This window comes from Saccostrea cucullata, unplaced genomic scaffold (assembly GCF_032062105.1).
Source record: "Saccostrea cucullata isolate Sc308-1 unplaced genomic scaffold, CSIRO_AGI_Scuc_v1 ctg751, whole genome shotgun sequence".
Lineage (NCBI taxonomy): Eukaryota > Metazoa > Mollusca > Bivalvia > Ostreida > Ostreidae > Saccostrea > Saccostrea cuccullata.
This window is the reverse complement of record NW_026918475.1, coordinates 25,527-43,752: the sequence shown is the minus strand read 5'-3', so window position 1 is coordinate 43,752 and position 18,226 is coordinate 25,527. Positions and strand designations below refer to the sequence as shown.

Here is an 18,226-nt window from a genome sequence, read left to right as displayed (position 1 = left end):
TTAAGTTACCATTCATAATATTTTTTCAACTTCATGTATATTGTATGTTATAATTGCGGGCACTAATAAACCGGATTATTTTACCAGTTTTTTCTCTATTCCGCCATCACCGTACTTGGATATAAATAGTAGATAATGTGGAGAAACGCTATATTACCATGACCTACTTTTGGTACATGTATTTTATTGCTATTAATATTTGAATACTGAAAACCAACTTTTATTTGTGTGTGGGAAATTTTTGCGAGGTTTGCGAGAGCTCCATCATTGTGAATATTTCTTGCTGCAAACTGTTCCTTAAAGTCTATGCGCCTATTAACAACAGATCCAAAATAGGCTTGATCGCAAAAATTAATTATCGCGAAGTAGTTTATCCCCAGTAAATCACGAAATATAGTTGGTTCGAATAAAAGTTGGTTTACAGTATTACTGGTACTAATTGGCTTTGAACCACCAAACTTTAATTGATGCATCTTGGGTCCTCAGAATAATTCAACTAGGAAGTAGGTCACAGTGACCAACTTTTGGAATTTCAAATATCTAAATATTTTAAATACTCAGTAATATGATTTAAAATAATCAAACTTTGTTGTATCATGGTTGTGGTGATTTTCCTTTGAAGATCGCTGTGCATTAAATCTTGATACCGTTGAGGAGGCAGAGCCAAAGGCATGCGGTATCAGGTTTATTTCGGAAGTTTTTGCATGTACAATAACTTCCGAAATATACATGTAAGCTAGCATGGGGGGGGGGTGGCTTAAATTGTATCTCCTTAGCTTGTTACCATTTCAGTTACTCAATTATAATTAACAGTTAAAATTTAAAGTTTAAAAGAAGTGGAGGGAGCCCCGCCCCCCTTCTCTGTAAAATTCCCTCATTGAAATTAAAACAGTCGTATTTAATATCTGCTTAGCTTTCTCTTATTTAAGCTTTTGATAGAACTGTACATAGGCGTCGGAAGCAAATTGAAAGTGGGAAGGGGGCTAAACCAACAAAAAAAGGTAACCCCCCATTTCCAATGCCTATACATGTATTACGTCTATCTTTGCAAAAAAGTAAGGGGGGCTAACCCCCCCACGGTTCTGACGCCTATGCTTTCACAAAACGGGTACTTGCCGTGAGAGATTCGTTGAATGACGATTTCTAATCCAGAAAATCCAAGTTAAAATTACTTGCACATGTATCTACGTGTTCCTAAAAATTGGAATCCATGGATTTTTGGGCAGTCCTGTACACTGAAAGTTTTTTTCAGAATTAAAAAAGCACACCAAGCACTAGCTCTTACAAAATTAATATCCATCTTGTCACTTAGCATTATGCAAGTGAAATGAAAAAAAATTATTGTCAATTTGGGTGGAATTAAAACTTATAAAGGTCATGTGACCGATGATTGACATGATACAAGTTCCTTATTGAACAATTATTTTTGGGTATCACTGGATATTCTGATGGGCATGATCTCGTTCACTACAGAGAACTCGTCACCACCCATCAGAATATCTAGTGATACCCAAAATAATTGCTCAATAAGTATAACTCAGTTGAGTCATTTTAGGGACTGGAGTATGTGTACCAAAAAGTAGGTCACTGTAACCTCCTTTTGGAGTTCTCATGACTATGAATACTTTCAGATGATAAAGAGCTTAGAATCATCAAACTTTGTCAGTTGATGTATAATGGGATCTCAGCATTTTAATTAAAATGTAGGTCATGATGAGCTACTTTTAAATTGCATTGTCTTAATACATGTATACAGGATACTTGGAGGCTGCAAATAGAAAAGATAGGTTGTACAACTGATCAGAAGAGTGATTCAAGGCCCTTATAGGCATCTTGTTAAATCAATTTTTCTAAGCCAACAGGGCTGTCCAGATTCAAATCACAGTGTACAAAGTACTTCAGCATTCAGAAATCAACAAAACATACAATGGTAATCAAATAAGAATAAGTTTTACTAATGTGTAACTTCATAACATGGTACATTATTGTACGTATAATAATAAAACATAAAGTACATTATTTCCACAAGAAATAGATGAGGATATATTGTTAACAGTTATTTCATTCTTGTAACAGCAGCATACATCCAACACTCAAGCACACAACAGAAGCCTTCACATCACATGACATTAAATTTTTATCTATTAACTTTAAATTAATCTGGATTCCTTAAAATCTCTAATAAAGAGAAAATTAGGTAAGAATCCCAACAGATCATAAAATAACAAGGATAGATAATGTTGTAATTCTACTGCCAGAGACCAGCGTAGTTTCCCCACAGACCAGCTGGGAGTGGACCTCCAGCTGTGAATAAACGAGTCCCAGTACTGTTGTAACGATGCGTATAAATAGCACTTGGGTATTCTGCCTCCCAGAAAAAGTCCCGGAATGTTTCATCGTGACGCTGTAAGAAGACATTCAAAGAAATGGTTAATAATTTCATGTACTCTTCATTTCAAAATTGTTCACTGGTGCAAAATACTTGAAGCGTTTTCTGCATTGGAAAATTTGATTAGCAGAAGAAGAGTGATAGATTTAATTGCTAGGGCTTACCAGCCAGCCACTTCCTGCCATTAGAGAACATGAATGGCCACAATCACTCTCCAGGTAGCGCCCTGCCCTGACGTCAAAGAAAAGGACCACTCCCACTCCAGTACCAATTGTCAGGACATCATCAGTAAAACTCAGGGATCGTACACCTAGATAATTAGAGACATCATCAGTAAAACTCAGGGACCGGACACCTGGATAAATTAGAGGACATTTTCAGTAAAAGTAACACCTGTATAAAAAGAGGGGGGATTATCAGTAAAACTCAGGACTTTGTGAAGCAGTTTAATGATTTTTCCCATGTTTTCCTACGTAAAACCTTGATAACCCATTGTGACTCCACTCTACCCCTGGGAGGTCATGTTTTGAACAAAGGAAAAAGATACATAAACATTCTTAGTATACAGAAGTGATGACAAACATACCACTGCCTCGGTACTTGGACAAGATTGATGTCTGTGTATTGGGACATCGTGGGTCTAGTATGTCAATATGGGACTGTGATCCTACAGCATAACTACAGTATTTCTTAGATACCGCCATGCACACATTCTCACGCGAGTGTATCAGACATCTGTGAATCCTCTGAAAATGTAGAATTAAAATATCAAAATACTGAACTCCAGATATTGCTTTGATACAGATATACAATAAACAAATAAAGACTTCAGTTCTGATTTCTGTATTATTTAGTGTACTTACAGCATTAAAATTTTCCACATCCCACAAATGAAAGCAGCCATTGAGTGATAAAACAGCCAGTTCCTGTAACAGAGGATTTCAAGTGAGATGTCAAGAGAGATAATGTTCATATGGGTTGTTTTAAATAAGGTGCCCCACCATAGCTCATGATACGCCTGTCAAATCTCTTCAATTTCAAACATTTCATAGAGCACAGAAGAAAATCATGTCAACCTTGATATGAAGATTTCAATTATTTTTCCATTTCTTATAATGTTTCGTGTAAAATTTCCTGTTACCAGGTGTAGGCGTACATTATATACTACATCATATATTTCTCAAATGATTGTGTAAGAGTTTGAAAACAAATACACTAATAAAACATCAAAACACTAATTTATTATGTTTTTTCTCTACACCATTAAATTGTCTGACACTTAGTGAGACATAATTAAAACTGAAATTTATTAAAGGTATAAATAATTTTAAAAATACATTTATAATATACAATACTGAATTAGTTTAAATTAAATTACACATAATTTATTTTGAAAGTAATATTAGACGACAAGAAGTAATGAATAAGATGCTGGTTCCTTTTCCCAATTCAAAAAAGATATAAACACCTGCTTGATCAGAGACATGCAATTTTCTGTTATCAAAATTTTTTCTGACCAGTTGCTTGATGATTAAACCCTTGGGAGAAGTGGAACTTGAACCCCACACTTCTCTTATTATTGACACAAAAGAAAACTTCTCTTATTATCGACACAAAAGAAACATCATATTGCTAAGAATGTCATAAAGTACTGTAAACCAACTTTATTCTCGTGCAAGAAATTTTTACGAGGTTCGCGAGAGAGACATAATTGCAAATATTTCTCGCCGCGAACCGGTCCTTAAGAGTCTCTGTGTCTATTTAGAACAGATCCAAAAAGGCTTGCTCACGAAAATTTATCGTTGCGAATTTGTTCACTCACGGTAAATTGCGAAATAAAGTTGTCACGAATAAAAGTTGGTTTACTGTATATAGTTGAAAAATGTGTATTTTCTTAATTTTACTTTTTTTAAATTAAGGTTTCTGAAATACCCTTACATCTGATGGAAATGTGTACCGGGTAATTAAAAAGTTTTTTTTTTAAAAAGCTGTCTTTTTAATTCACTTTAATTAAAAGTAACGGTGAACGTTAAGTAAAATCTGACACTTCTGCCTAAGATGCATTAAATGGTAAAGTTTGATGTTTCTAGAACTTACAGTTTTTAGTAATAAGCCAGATAGGATTTTTACATATTTGGCCATAGCAACCCAATTAAAGGTCACAACAAGCTATTTTTAATGTGTGACACACCTTCTACCCAAGATGTATCAACTGAAAAAGTTTGATAATTCTAGGCCTAATAGTATTTAAGTTACAAGCTAAACACCAAAAAGGTAACATGCAGACGGACCAACATAAATGCCACAATATTCACTTCATAATAAGATGGGCTTATAAAAATATCAGTTACATGTATGTAAATTCTAAACTTGCCTTTCTCTCATCGTGATAGGCTAGGGCTCTGACTTTCTGAGCCTTTTCACACAACCTTGATATCACTGGTTTAGTGATGGCATAATCTGGCATACGTATGCCAGCAGTGATCAATGGTTCACTATCCTCAGAATCCGAGTCCACCGTCTCTACTCTCCATAAGGCCAGCTTGCTATCCCTAGACCCTGTTATAACATTAAATAGGACATTTTAATTACGTCATCTCTCTGTGAATAATTGTTCCAAAATTTTTAATTTTGTCTATCCTTTATTTTAAGCTACCATTTTAAATATCTTTATTCTTCTCACCCATTAGAAAAAGTTGGAAAGTTTTAGTGTAAACAGATTTATTTTCACCCCATGTTATTTTCGCACTTTTGCTCTTGCTAACAATTTTGCCCCGTTTTAAATTCGCCCATTCATAGTTCTGTTTAAGAAATTATGCTGTGTAATTTGAATTCGCCCCGTTTTAAATTCGCCCACTCAAGAAGAGGGCGAAAGGGGCGAAAATAAAATGGGAGCGAAAATTTCCCTGTATACAGTATGTCTTAAGCATCAAATTATACCTTAATGAATTAACTCAAGGTAAAAAGATAAAAGAAGAAGAAAATACCTGTGACTAAATATTCATCATCTATCCATGTGATATCAAATATCCAGTCACTGTGACCATTCTGAGGAAGCAAGAAATATAACATTTATATTGTTTATCATTTTCTACCTAGTTGCATCAGTATGATACATGTCACAGAGGTAACAAATTCCGAAAAATCAAAGTCCTGTTGGCTATGTTTCATCTTTTTTTATAAATTAAAAAAATGATCGTAAAGCTAAAAATAAAGCAAATTCTCAAATGTATTAAGTAAAAATGTGGGTTTGTGGGCTAAAACTTTACGTTTCGATACCATGTTTCAAGTGAGTTTGTTAAATTTCTCTGTGACTTACAGCACATTCTAATTTCTATTTATTGTAACAGATGGTTTATTCAGTAGTGAGTATTTGTAAAAGTTATTGTAATCTACCAGTAATCTATCAGTCTGGTATTGTGTTGAAATACTCATATATGACTATATGACAGTTTATGGAGGAAAAATAAAACATATATTAATACACATAGTCTTTATTCATTCAATGCAACAAATGAAAGTAAATTATGTTACATAAATTTAATGATGTATAGGTAAATATGGACTCTGAAATTTCTTCCTCGACAAAATAACCTATGAACTTTTTCTCTTCTTGGTGAACAGAGCTATGGTTATACTACTGACTTTCACACCTGTGAATCCAATGACAAATTGTCTTTCTTTGGTGAATTCACAAGACAAATTGTCAATATTGTTACCTTCTTGTTCAATTTATAACATAATTTCAGCATTTCATTACAATCTAACCTAAATATTAGAGGAAATAAACTAAATGTTGACGATTAAATCACAATTATATGTAAATCTTAGCAAAGAATGCTAAGTGACAGCTGACTGAACTGAGGTCTAAACGGATGTGATACAGAAAAACCTACCTCTCCCACCATCACAGGGTCAAAGGTTGGTAGCTGGTATATAGCAAGGTCATTGGTATTCTCTGCCCCTGTGGCACACAAGGTCTGGGAGGGATTTAAGGCAATACTGTGGATTCCACATGGGCATTCAGCAGGAATACTGTTTTTACTGCTTTTTAATGATGGAATATTAAACTGTTTGCCAGTCTTTGTGTCCATTATAATCAGCTGAAATATACATGTATACACCTCATTTATGTAAGTACTTTGCAATGTCAAATATAGATTAAGTAATTTTTTCACTTATGAGGCATCTAGATTTACTGTTTTGCACAAAGGATTGAATTACATACAAGTACACTATATAACATTTTTTATTAAAATGTAGTTATTTAAAGCTCATCAAGAATACTTTGTTGCACTTGGTTCCAATGGCAACTTGTCTTTCATCCAGCCAATGAGAGGCAAAGATTTTATTAATTTCGCCCATGTCATATTCCTTTTCTGCTAGTAAGGGTGGTACATGCTGAGAGACAAAAGGCAGCATCATCTTCTCCTGGTTTATATATAGGTGCTTGCCGCCGTACTGCCTGTTCTGTATGTGACGGAACACCTCCACATCCAGTGTCCTATCCTCCCGGCTGGTACTGCTCATACAGGGAGAACGGAAGGAGCAGTTTCTAGGTTTGCCTAAAATAAAAAAAAACATATTTAATTTCAATATTAAATTGATTTTTATACTGTCGTCAGAAATAAGTAAGAATTGAGTACTCATTCATTATTGTTTACTTGTACCTAACTTTAATTTAAACACAATCTATTTGAAAGATATGCATTATATCATAGGCTTTTCGACTGGTATCTGCTCCTACTTTTCCTCATACATCAAAATAGAGACAAAATAAATTGTGTCTGATTTTCAGACAGGTTTACAATGACAGGTTAATATGGAATGTTCCATCATTTAAATGATATTGTCCTACAGACCCAGTTTAATTAGAGAATTCATTCACAGCCAACTGATGTTACTTATGTTTCTTATATAAAAAAATTAACCCCTTACAGTATGGGTTAATTTTTTTATCTATAAGAAAAATATAAGCATACATGTTAACCTGTTGTGATGAAAAATAGGGAGATTCAGACCTCAAAAGCGGTAGCATTGCGCGCGTTGTTTTACACTTGGATTTATGAAGATATATTGCTTGTAATATATATGTTTGGTCTTAAATGAAAACTACAAGAATTAATCTTAAATATCAACTGCAAAGAAGTAGACAGAAAGACCTTAAGTTTGATATAAATTATACAAATTCAAATATTTTTCATGCTCATCATTTTGCTTTGATTGCCTGCTTAACGTTAACTTTTTAAGAGTGATCTTTGCTGATATAGCCTAGAAACAATAATTCTGAATGTTAAATCAGTTATCAAACACAACAAATGATGACATAGTTTAATATAGATGTAAAACTAGTTCCTATCTTTCGTTAAATATATTGGATTTCCCGCGACGATCGAAAACGAAAGTAGAGATGTGCCTCATGACTTGGTCAATCTAGTGATTTCTATTGACTTTATTGATAAAACTGCAAGCTTCTGTGCTTTTAGAGACGATGTTAAACGTTTTCATCCAATTCTAAAATGCTATATCCTCTTTTTCATGGCAGTAATGTCGACAAAATGTATCGTAACCAATGTAATCAGAGTTTTGTCATTTGTGCTGTAGTCGTTGTCAAATACGTACTTGAAATCTATGTGCACATCGGTACAAAAAAAGTGTTTGTATGCTTCCGGGTCAAATCACGCGATATCTTATGAGTGGCTTCAAAAATGACTATCCAAGCAAACCAAAAATACTTTAGGCAAAACTTTTGTAGAAAAGTGGTAGATTTATGAATAAAATTGGTAGGCGTGAGATTGTGTGAAAAAGCGGTAGACTCCCGCCTAAATCAGTAGAGTTAACATGTATGAATAAGTACAATGAATAAGTGCCTTTGTTTTAACCGTGTTGAGAGTAAATTAAGAAAATTTTAGTTAAAGTCAGCAAAATTGTACAGTAAGCAGCAATGCTAATGCAATTGGTTTGTGAAACACATTTTGATTGGCTAATGCGCTTTGTTTGAAGCAGTAAAATGAGCATTAATGAGTGTGAAAACTTTTCATTGTGGCGTCATAATAGAGCGACGCAAAACCACAATGCTCCATGACGTATTTCATATTACAAAACTCAACAAAATAAGACATAAACAACAAACAAAATGCAATGATTGCATTAGAATGGAAATAACTATCTTCTAATTTGGTATTTCCGACCGTTAATGCTGATTTAACAGTCGCAAACATCCGTTGTACCGGCTTCGCTTACGCGTCGCCGGTAAAACTCAGTTTGTGACCATCAAATCAGCATTAACGGTCACAAATACCAAATTAAAAGACAGTTATTCCCTAAATAACATGATCTCAGTAGAGCGCTTAAACCAACTAACTGGTTGAAGGGTTGTCCCAGGACAGTTAGATTATTCTACTCTGAAAGCCTCAATGCTAAGCTTAAACTTCAAAGATTTTGTGTCTAAAGAAGTTTGTATATTGTTTTCATGAATGTGAACATACATGTTTTTAATCAAAGTGAGAAAATGCCGCAGCAGCGGCTCTTCACTTCATAGGAAGAAGAATTGTGCAATTTCCTTTCTTGTTTGAATAACTGAACATGTGAATATTCTTCATAGATCATAAAAACAATATTAATGAAATGAAAACTGTTCTTCATTAATATGATAAAAAATCCTTTTTTCCAATAATATATACAATACCAGTTTAAAATATTACTAGTAAATAGAGAGATTTAATGATGACCAGTTTATGTACAGTACAGCTGTCAGTGTCGGTATGATATGATATACCGAAAGTTCATCACCGTTTACATGCATAAAGCTCCCCAAGATTCGTGACATACTTTTAACTTAAACGTTCTTAAACATGAAATATTTCTTACTAAACATATTTTAAAGATTCCTTGACTTTGTTTTCATATCAGGAAAGAACTTTTTTCGTGTAATGTATCTTTCGAATGATTTCGTCCGTTGATGGCTGATGTCAAAACATTTAGTAATTAGTTTCGTATATGCAGGTGCGTTTTTCTTTTAGCACATACAAATAAAAAGATTTAAAAATAATTATGAAAAACACGCCATACATTAGAAACATATATTAACAATATTCTTACTTAAAAATTGTCTTATTTTCACATGTGAAAATGTGTTCGAAACTAATGATAGATGTTTTACATATTTCGTCACTTCGAGGTTTCATCACCCAGACCTTGTGATGCATTATAAGCCAAAGTTAGGGAATTTCAAGATCAATAAGATGCGTATTTAAAATTGGACAATTCCATTTTTCAAAAGAAAAAATTAAGGTTATTGGATTAATTTTGTTTAGAGCCTAGTGCGAAATAGCTGATGTTTTCCAGGCTTTTATACAGTGGCGGATCCAGAAATTTTGAAAAAGGGAGTGGAGCCCGACCAGTTTTGGGTCAGGGAAGGGGTCCACTGCCACACCAAAAAACATTGAATTATCAAATCGTGTGTATTTTTTTTTTTTTGGACACAAGGTGGGGGGGGGGCTGGGGAGCTGGGCCCCCTCTAAATCCGCCACGTGATCAACACCGTTAAAAAGCCTGGAAAACGTCAGATATTTCGGCCTATTTATACAAGCACTTGTTTCGGAAACATTTTAACCCACAGAAAAATAAAAACAGTCATGTACGTGCGATATACTATGGGTTAAAAAGTATTATTGGATCGATCAAGTGCCTGACGTGTGCTATTTATATAAATAAATATAAATCAATGTTAACAAAACAAAAGTAATTATTTTCAACAGAAGTGGGCATTTATTAAAAGAAACATTTTCAATTAATGGTATTAATATAGAATGTGTAAAAACGTATAAATACCTAGGTATAATACTCTCAAATTCTGGTTCTTTCAAAGAAGCAAGGTGTAATTTATATAACAAAGCTTTAAAGTCATCATTTAAAATATACAAAGATATAAAATCAACAGATCCACCCATTAAAACTTTACTTCATCTATTTGATCACATGAGCTACCTATGGATCCGAAATATGGGGTGTATTGTCATCATCAATGCAAAGAAAAGAAAAATGTTTATTTGATATATTTAAAGATTGGGAGATTGAAAATCTTCATATGAAATTTTGCAAATTTATCATAGGGTCTGGGAAAAGAAGTACCAATATTGCAGTTCTCTCTGAACTGGGTAGACAACCAATATTTTATTCTATTATTATAGCAATTATATCTTACTGGCACAGACTGGAAAACATGCCTGAAAACTCTTTGTTATACAGTGCATACAAAGAATGCATTATCTTGGACAGTTGTAATGTAAATAGTTGGTTTTCAAATGTAACATATTTCTGTAACAGAATGGGCATAGATTTGTCAAGATGTAAATCAATGAAACTAATAACTTTAAAGAAACATCTGAAAAAAATTATTAGAGAAGATTTCCTTCAATATTGGTTTAAACAAAGAGATGATGGTTGTCTATCGGGTAAACTTACAACATATTTCTATATAAAAAGAAGTTTTGAAATTGAAAAGTATTTATTATTAAAAAATTTTGAACAAAGAAAAATTATATGCAAATTTAGAGTGAGTTCACATAATCTCAGAATAGAAAGTGGAAGGTACGAAAAAAAACTAAACTCTGCTGGAGAGCAAACCACCCTTGCAAGAAATGAAAGAATTTGTAGAATGTGCGACATGAACTGTGTGGAAGATGAGATACACTCACTGATTGAATGTCCATTATATAAGCATGATAGAGATGACTTTTTTAATATTATTGCTAAAAGTAATAAAAATTTCTATACTTTAACAAATAAAGAAAAATTTTTATGGATTATGTCTAATGAAGATGACATGTTGCTTATCAAGCTGGGTAATTTTTTAATCAATATCTTTAAAATAAGAAATAGCAAATTATGCTATGTTAAACAAAGAAACAAATAAATACAAAAGAGTAATATATAGAAATACTTTAAACAAACTATTATTTACAGTATATTGATTATGTATGTTGTAATCCCCAACTGCTGTAACATCATTTATCTTTTGTTAGTCACTGCTATCAATTTTGAATTTCTGCTTGTATGTTTTTTTTTTTTTTTTCCTTATTACTTGTATGCCCTGATGGGCCCCAAATTGGTATTAATAAATCTTATCTTATAATAGGATCATTCTAAAGCGTTTTTCGTCTTTTGAGAAGACGTAATATAATATTTAACGCTTCTTCTCGGTCACCATAATTTCCTAAACCATATTCGCTACCTAAAGAGTCCACAAATGTATAATTTTAAGGGGGCCGACTATAGTTTTATTGTGTGAAAACTACAATAGCAAAACTTTTCATTTTTATACCATATATAACATACATCAACTTCAGTGTACATGCAAAGTTTGGGGGAAATCTATCGTCCGGGTATTTTTGAGGGACCGTCTCAAAATACAGGTACATTTACTATAGGATTATATAGGAAAATGTCAATTTTAAGCACTTTAAAGCAATTTATACAAATACTACAATAGACATTTTGTTCAAACTATAATATTTGATGAGTAATACTATATTATACAATATATGTAAGAAACACAAAATTCTACCGTCTTGTTACCAGAGGGGGCATCTCAAAATGCAAAAAATCAGCAATTTTTACTATATTTATAGAGTACTACAAAATATGACGTACACAATAGATTCACATGAAAATATAATAAAAATATTGGAAACTTTCTCAAATTTCAAATTTCTATGTTTTAAATTTCAAGAGTGTATGTTTAAAACTTTTTCTTTAATTATATTTATATTACCCCTTTCTTTAAGAGCTACAGATTATCACAACGTCAAAAAGACACTGCGTCAACCTACCTATCAATTTCAAAACCGATTAAAAAATCAGTTATATCAAATTGTAATAACATTTTTAGACCTATAATTTCTTAATTTTGTTTAATTTTAATAATTAAGCGAAAAAAGTTGCATTAAAACAGTAAATACGCTTCATTTTATTTTGATGCGCGAAATATTGCGCATGGAAACTATAGTCGGCCCCCTTAAATAAAGACAATAATGCTATGGAAGGGAATTACCGCCAAAAGTCTATGTATCTTGCTTTTATTCTTATTCTGCCTACTTCTTTATGCCTTGTTGTTTTGTAATTATATGTCACTTTATTGTTTTCATATTCGTCTTTATTACATTTCACTTTGACTTTTATCATTCTTCATTTTGTCTTTACTTCTATGTTGCTTTATTCTTGTTAATTCATTCTACTTTCTTTTAAACTTAAACAGTTTCTTTAATAAATTATTAGCATTATCTCTACTACGAATGTTAAATTCAATCACCCTAACAATGAAGCATATTCAATGAAGACGAATGGAAGTTGTCAAACCGTCAAAATTTAGTGCGGCATTATAACGCTAGGTGTCGTAGTGTTCGCTACAAGTGTTGGTAAAACTAGGTAAGCAAACCCGGGCCGGGTTTATCAATCGAACTTCTGAGGGCCGGATCCGATCTCCCGATCCAATGATGGAAACTCCATATTTATTTTCTCTGGGCACACAGAAAAAGCGGCTTCGTTTTTCAGACATAACTTTATACTATACTGAATTGTTAATTTAAAGGCCTACCCACTTTTTGTAAGAGTAAGGGTCACATAAATAAATGTAGTACGTATAGTAGGAAGAAAATTTAAATTTGATACTATAGAAGAATTTGAATCTAATTCAAAACCCACCCCGCCCCCGAAATAGGATTTCATTGGCGTCGGGAGCAATTGAAAGTTGGGGGGGGGGGGGGTAAGTGTAAAAAAAAATTTGCAGACCTTCAAAAAAAGACCTGACAAGCCAAAAAAAATTCCATTTTCCAAACACAAAAATCCTATTTCGTGAGAAGGGATGGGGTGGGGTGTGTTAAAGGTTCGAACTCCAGTGCCAGAGTTTTTTTCCCAAATACCACCACTTTCCCCATTTTAAACCTTTACTGCATCGTGTCTATGGAAAGAGGGGGGAGGGGGGGGGGCTAAACCTACGCAGGAATGTTCAATGTCTATATTAAGTCTATCTTTGGATAGCTGCAGATCTGTAGGTCTCCGAAAAAAATTATTGATAGAACTTTAGCTGCAGATCTGTAGCTCTCCGAATAAAATTATTGATCTCCGGTCTATCAATATATATTTTTTCGGAGAGCTACAGATCTGCAGCTACTCTTTGGAAAGAAGTGGGGGCTAAGCCCATCCACCCCCCCCCCCCCACCCCCTCCTCTCCCCGGTTCCGACGCCTATGTATTTTCAAGTTTGGACAATTTCCTGGGGTTTATTTGCGCTTGTCAAGTTGTTTTCAGCCGGGTAGCTTGAATATTTTTTCTCTTGTTGCCCCTCTCCCCACATTCAAAAACGATGCTACGTCAGTGTTCTCTCGCCTGAAAAATATAACTCTTCTAAAGTTATTTGTTGGATATTTGAATTACAGTTTAATTGTTATAAAAATGTTAAATATTTTGATACTAGTTAACCCTTATAAATTGGGTTGTTTTTCAGAACCTTCCACTGAACTGAACTTTATTTCACGACACATAGTTACAGCTGATGCGCGTGATTCTAGGGACAGGGCTTTACAAAGGAGTGAGGAGCGTTATGGGTAGGCAGGCGCGGATCCAGATTTTTTTTCCAGGGAGGGGGGGACCAAGTAAAAAAAATCCAATCCCAGAAATTTATTGACAAGCATAAAAAGACGAAAAAAACCTAAAGTCGCTCAAACAACTAAATTCTATTTCGTGGGCGGGGGGGGGGGGAGGGTTAACTTTTTTTCCTTTTTTTAGTAACCTTGTTAATTCCAGGGGGTCCAACCCCCCCCCCCCCCCCTCTAGATCCGCGCATGGAAGGCGAAGTCTGAAACGGACTACATGCACCCAGGCATACTAGAAACACCCCGTTTTTTTTCTGCGTTAATATTTTATATTAAAGAAAGAAATATATTTAGTACGCATCGTGTTTGTCATCAACCAGGAAAGCTAAAAAAATCTTAAAACTCGAAAATTCTATTTGGTGGTGTTGAAGGGGGGGGGGGTCGTCAACTTTTTACTTTTTTCAGTAATAAAATTTACTCAAATGCCACTAAGTACATTACTTTTAATATTATAAATTGACTATGAGTACTGCAACAAAAAGTGTAAGGGATAAGGAATGGGGGGAAACAAGCCTTTCGCTGAACTTTTCCAGTAGTAAATTTTACTTTAAAAAGTTACGTTTAGGAAAATGTTTCAACCAGGGACCTATATACTAGTATATAGGTCCCTGATAGAACGGATAAATTTTCTTCAAAAACTGAAAACGTTAGTATATATAAACATTGTTTTACGATTTGTTTTATGATTTAAAAAAAACTATTCGAGGGAGGGGTTGCTAGGAATGGGGGCGAATTGCTATGTATAGCGAGATTTCCCACGGAAGACTATAGCTATATACTGAAACTTCCCCGGGGGGAGTCCCACTGTATAGTCTTCCGAAGGAAGCATCACTAAGTAGTCAGTCTTCCAGGGGAAATCTTACCATCTAGCGAGACTTCCGAGGGAATGGCATGTATCGGGTACAAACCTGGACTTATAACAAACATCAGTCTTTAAAAAATTTAAGTTTGATTTATAAAGTATTAAGGCAGAAAATTGAAAAAACTCGAATAACCCAGGCACGGGTTTGCTTACCTAGTTTTACCAACACCCCTGCCACCTAGCGTTATAATGCGGCACTAAATTCGGACAACTTGTATTCGTCTTTATTGAATATATGCTTCATTGTTTGCGTGATTGAGTTAACGTTCGTAATTGTTCTAATCATTTAAGAAACTGTATCAATTTAAAAGAAAGTAAGATGAAGTTACAAGAATAAAGCAACATAGAGGTAAGGGCAAAATGAAGAAGGATAAAAGTCAAAGTGAAATGTAATAAAGACGAATATGAAAACAATAAAGTGACATATAATAACAATAACAACAAAGCATAAAGAAGTAGGCAGAATAAGAATAAAAGCAAGATACATAGACTTTTGGCGGTAATTCCCTTCCATATAATGCAAAGTGTAAAGGATTTATAACTAAAGGCGTTATAACGCGATAAAAGGCGTAATACATAGTAACGTAGAAATAATTTTCATGTTTTATTATCAGTATGTAAGCATGGTAAGAGCGGAACAAAACCTAATTTATTACCTTGTCCTGTCCTTTAATTTATATTATTGATTTTTTTAACTTTATGTTTAAAAAATATTTTTCAATCATTTTTTTTTCTATTCCAAATATTCAAATACGAGGGCTAATGATCCAAAAGTTCGTGGGATTTCTTTCTAAAATTTTATCGTGATTGATGAAAGCAAATAATAGGCATTTTATAAAATAGAGCAATTATGCAACAATACTGGAAAATTTGATCATGTTCCAATTACCAAAAAGGTCACACGAGGTTTCTGAACATGGATAGTTGTACAATCCTGGTGGAGACTTTGACGTAACGTCATTAAAAGTATGTCAAGTCACATCTCACCCTCATGTAGAAGTGGATTAAGAAATTCTACCGAATGCTGCCTTTTTCTCAATTTTTGTTTTCTCAAGAGAAGCCTGGGTATCCTCTCACACCGACTTATCTCCATATTACCGTACATACATATTTCAAAATACTCCGTCTTTCCATAGGATGTTCCGATCATAAGCGCTTGGTTTCAGGATGTTGTATTTTGTGTATTATGTGTTTTTCTATGTGTGTCTGAATACCCTCAATGAAATAAATATTAAAAAAATCGCTGAAATTAGCACGTTTTAAAAATTTCATTCATGTATTTACTGTGAAATTTATTCAAAAATGTGTGGCAATTGGCAGTAAGCAGGTGACAGCAAACAGCTGAGCAGTTAGAATTAAGCAGCTAGCTGTCTTATTTGGAATGCCATACTTTCACTTGATTCGAACATTTTGTAAGCTATTTTAATGAAATCGCAATTGTAACTCTGACTTCCAGTCTTGAATCTGTACTAAGTTCTTCGAATTAATCAAGGCGACAGATTGTGCAGAGAATGATAATGCGGAAATAGAAGTAATTTATCTCTTATATAGTGTACTATGTGATCGATAAAGTGAGCTGAATACTGGCTTAATCGTATTAAATAGATTCAGATTAAATCAACCGATGTTTGAAAAATTCTCCTCCATCTCTTAGTAGGATCATTGTTCAATGTTGATTTAGGTGAAATTTCCGTCTAATGTTCTTTCGCTTTCCAGATCCCCGAAATAATTGGAACATGAGATTACTGATTTTATAGAAAAATCGTTAAAGTTTCAGGATTATAAATAAAGAGTTCAGACCCAAGGGGAGCGTACTCATTATCCTATCCCCAATTGAATTGTAAGAAGTAACGACTAAGGAAAAAATATACACAAAAGCTCGTATTTTCTGTATTTTTTTTTTTAAAATTTAGAGTAGTCTCCCTCCAACCTCTTCTCGAATTAACCACTTGTTCATCTGATCGCCTTTTCCGTATTTGCCTTTATTTTGTCAGATTTTAGTATCATCGATGTATGTTATACGCTTTAAAATTTGGTCCCTTTTATAAACCTATACTTTAAAGTCTTACATTTTCAATTTTTTACAGAGAGGTCATAAAAAATCCATGTTTGAACGCAGAGTGAGATACTGGACCTAGTGGGCCACTTACAATCTGTTGGAATCCTCATGGGTACCAATTGTGCCTCATTATTAGCAGACCTATTTTTAGTATTCATATGAAGCAGAGTTTGTCCAAAATGTTAAACGTGAAATTAAGAAAAACACTTGCTGTGGCCTTCAACTCGACGTTTAGGTATATCGACGACGTATTGTCAATTAACAATGGTTATTTCCATTCTTATGTCGATACGATATATCCCGCTGAGCTTGAAATAAATGATACCACAGAGGCTGAAATATCTGTTTCACATTAAGATATATTTTACTTGAAAAAAGTTAATGGTTATCTAACTACCAAGTTTTATATATGATAAACGGGATCAATCGTCAACTTTCTTTACTTACACAGCAATATACCTTCATCGCCTGCATGCGGGATTTATATCTCTCAGTTGATTCGATACACAAGAACATGCTCTCCGTATGGACAAATTCTAAAACGAGGTAATTATATAAATTAATTATTGACAGACAAATGTAAAGTCATTTCGTAAGTTCTTTGGTCGATACAATCTTGTCAGCAAATACAATCTACATGTATCATTAAGACAATTAATGCTGACTGACGTTTTTCCCACGCGTTGTTATTATACATATACACCCTAAATTGACGACGGATTTTTCCTTCATTCCCGATCATGACAAGGAGCAAAGGGCTGGTGTGACAGGTCGGCAAGGAGTGCTAATTCCTCCATGGCACCTGATCCTACCTTTGATTTTTTTTGGAGGTCATCTTTTGCTCTGCTCCAATTTTGAATTGTATACGGGACTTGAATACTGTTCGTGTTCTCCACATAGGCCAGGTTCCTCATTGCATCAAGGGGAACATCTAAACTCAACAAAAAAAGAAACGCATATTGTTTTATTCTTCAAAGAAATTTTTAAAATGTACATGAAACAACTAATTTTTATATCATTGGATACCTGTGACCTATTTAAAGAACAACATGGGATTTTAAAACCCAAGTGTTGAATTATCTCCCTTGATTAAACATGTTTATGAAAGTAGTGTTTTTCATGATTTCTTCTAAATCAGATGTCTATTTTCATTGATATTTTGGATTTAGAGAAACTTTTTACACTTCTATTAAACCCATATTTAAAATTTTTATTGCAGTGTTAATACTGCAATGCCACGCCCAAACAAAGATGAATAAAACC

The 18,226-nt window shown here is 33.7% G+C and overlaps 1 protein-coding gene across 2 annotated transcripts; it reads right to left on the bottom strand.

Annotated features, from left to right (window-relative positions):
* Nucleotides 1-1,934: 1,934 nt before the first annotated feature.
* Nucleotides 1,935-9,379, bottom strand: LOC134266686 (DDB1- and CUL4-associated factor 12-like). Of its 2 annotated transcripts, XM_062748916.1 has the most exons (9): nt 9,260-9,379; nt 6,677-6,954; nt 6,286-6,492; nt 5,377-5,437; nt 4,764-4,948; nt 3,253-3,315; nt 2,976-3,135; nt 2,554-2,699; nt 1,935-2,404 (listed from the first exon to the last, which is right to left on the bottom strand). In XM_062748916.1, exons 1-9 carry the CDS (start codon nt 9,264-9,266, stop codon nt 2,249-2,251), a joined length of 1,263 nt encoding a protein of 420 aa, XP_062604900.1. In that variant the 5' UTR covers nt 9,267-9,379; the 3' UTR covers nt 1,935-2,248. The 2 variants fall into 2 exon arrangements, with proteins under 2 accessions (XP_062604900.1, XP_062604895.1); XM_062748911.1 differs by lacking the exon at nt 9,260-9,379 and having other exon boundaries at nt 6,677-6,973.
* Between the last annotated feature and the right edge of the window lie 8,847 nt (nt 9,380-18,226).

Bases quoted from the DNA above. Each gene is read 5' to 3' on its own strand.
- LOC134266686 (XM_062748911.1), bottom strand. From the start codon at position 6,973: ATGTTTTTTTTTATTTTAGGCAAACCTAGAAACTGCTCCTTCCGTTCT. The intron at 6,493-6,676 runs GTATTCTTGATG...TGTATATTTCAG, and splicing joins TTGGAACCAAGTGCAACAAA to CTGATTATAATGGACACAAA. The intron at 5,438-6,285 runs GTAGGTTTTTCT...TTGCTTCCTCAG, and splicing joins ACCCTGTGATGGTGGGAGAG to AATGGTCACAGTGACTGGAT.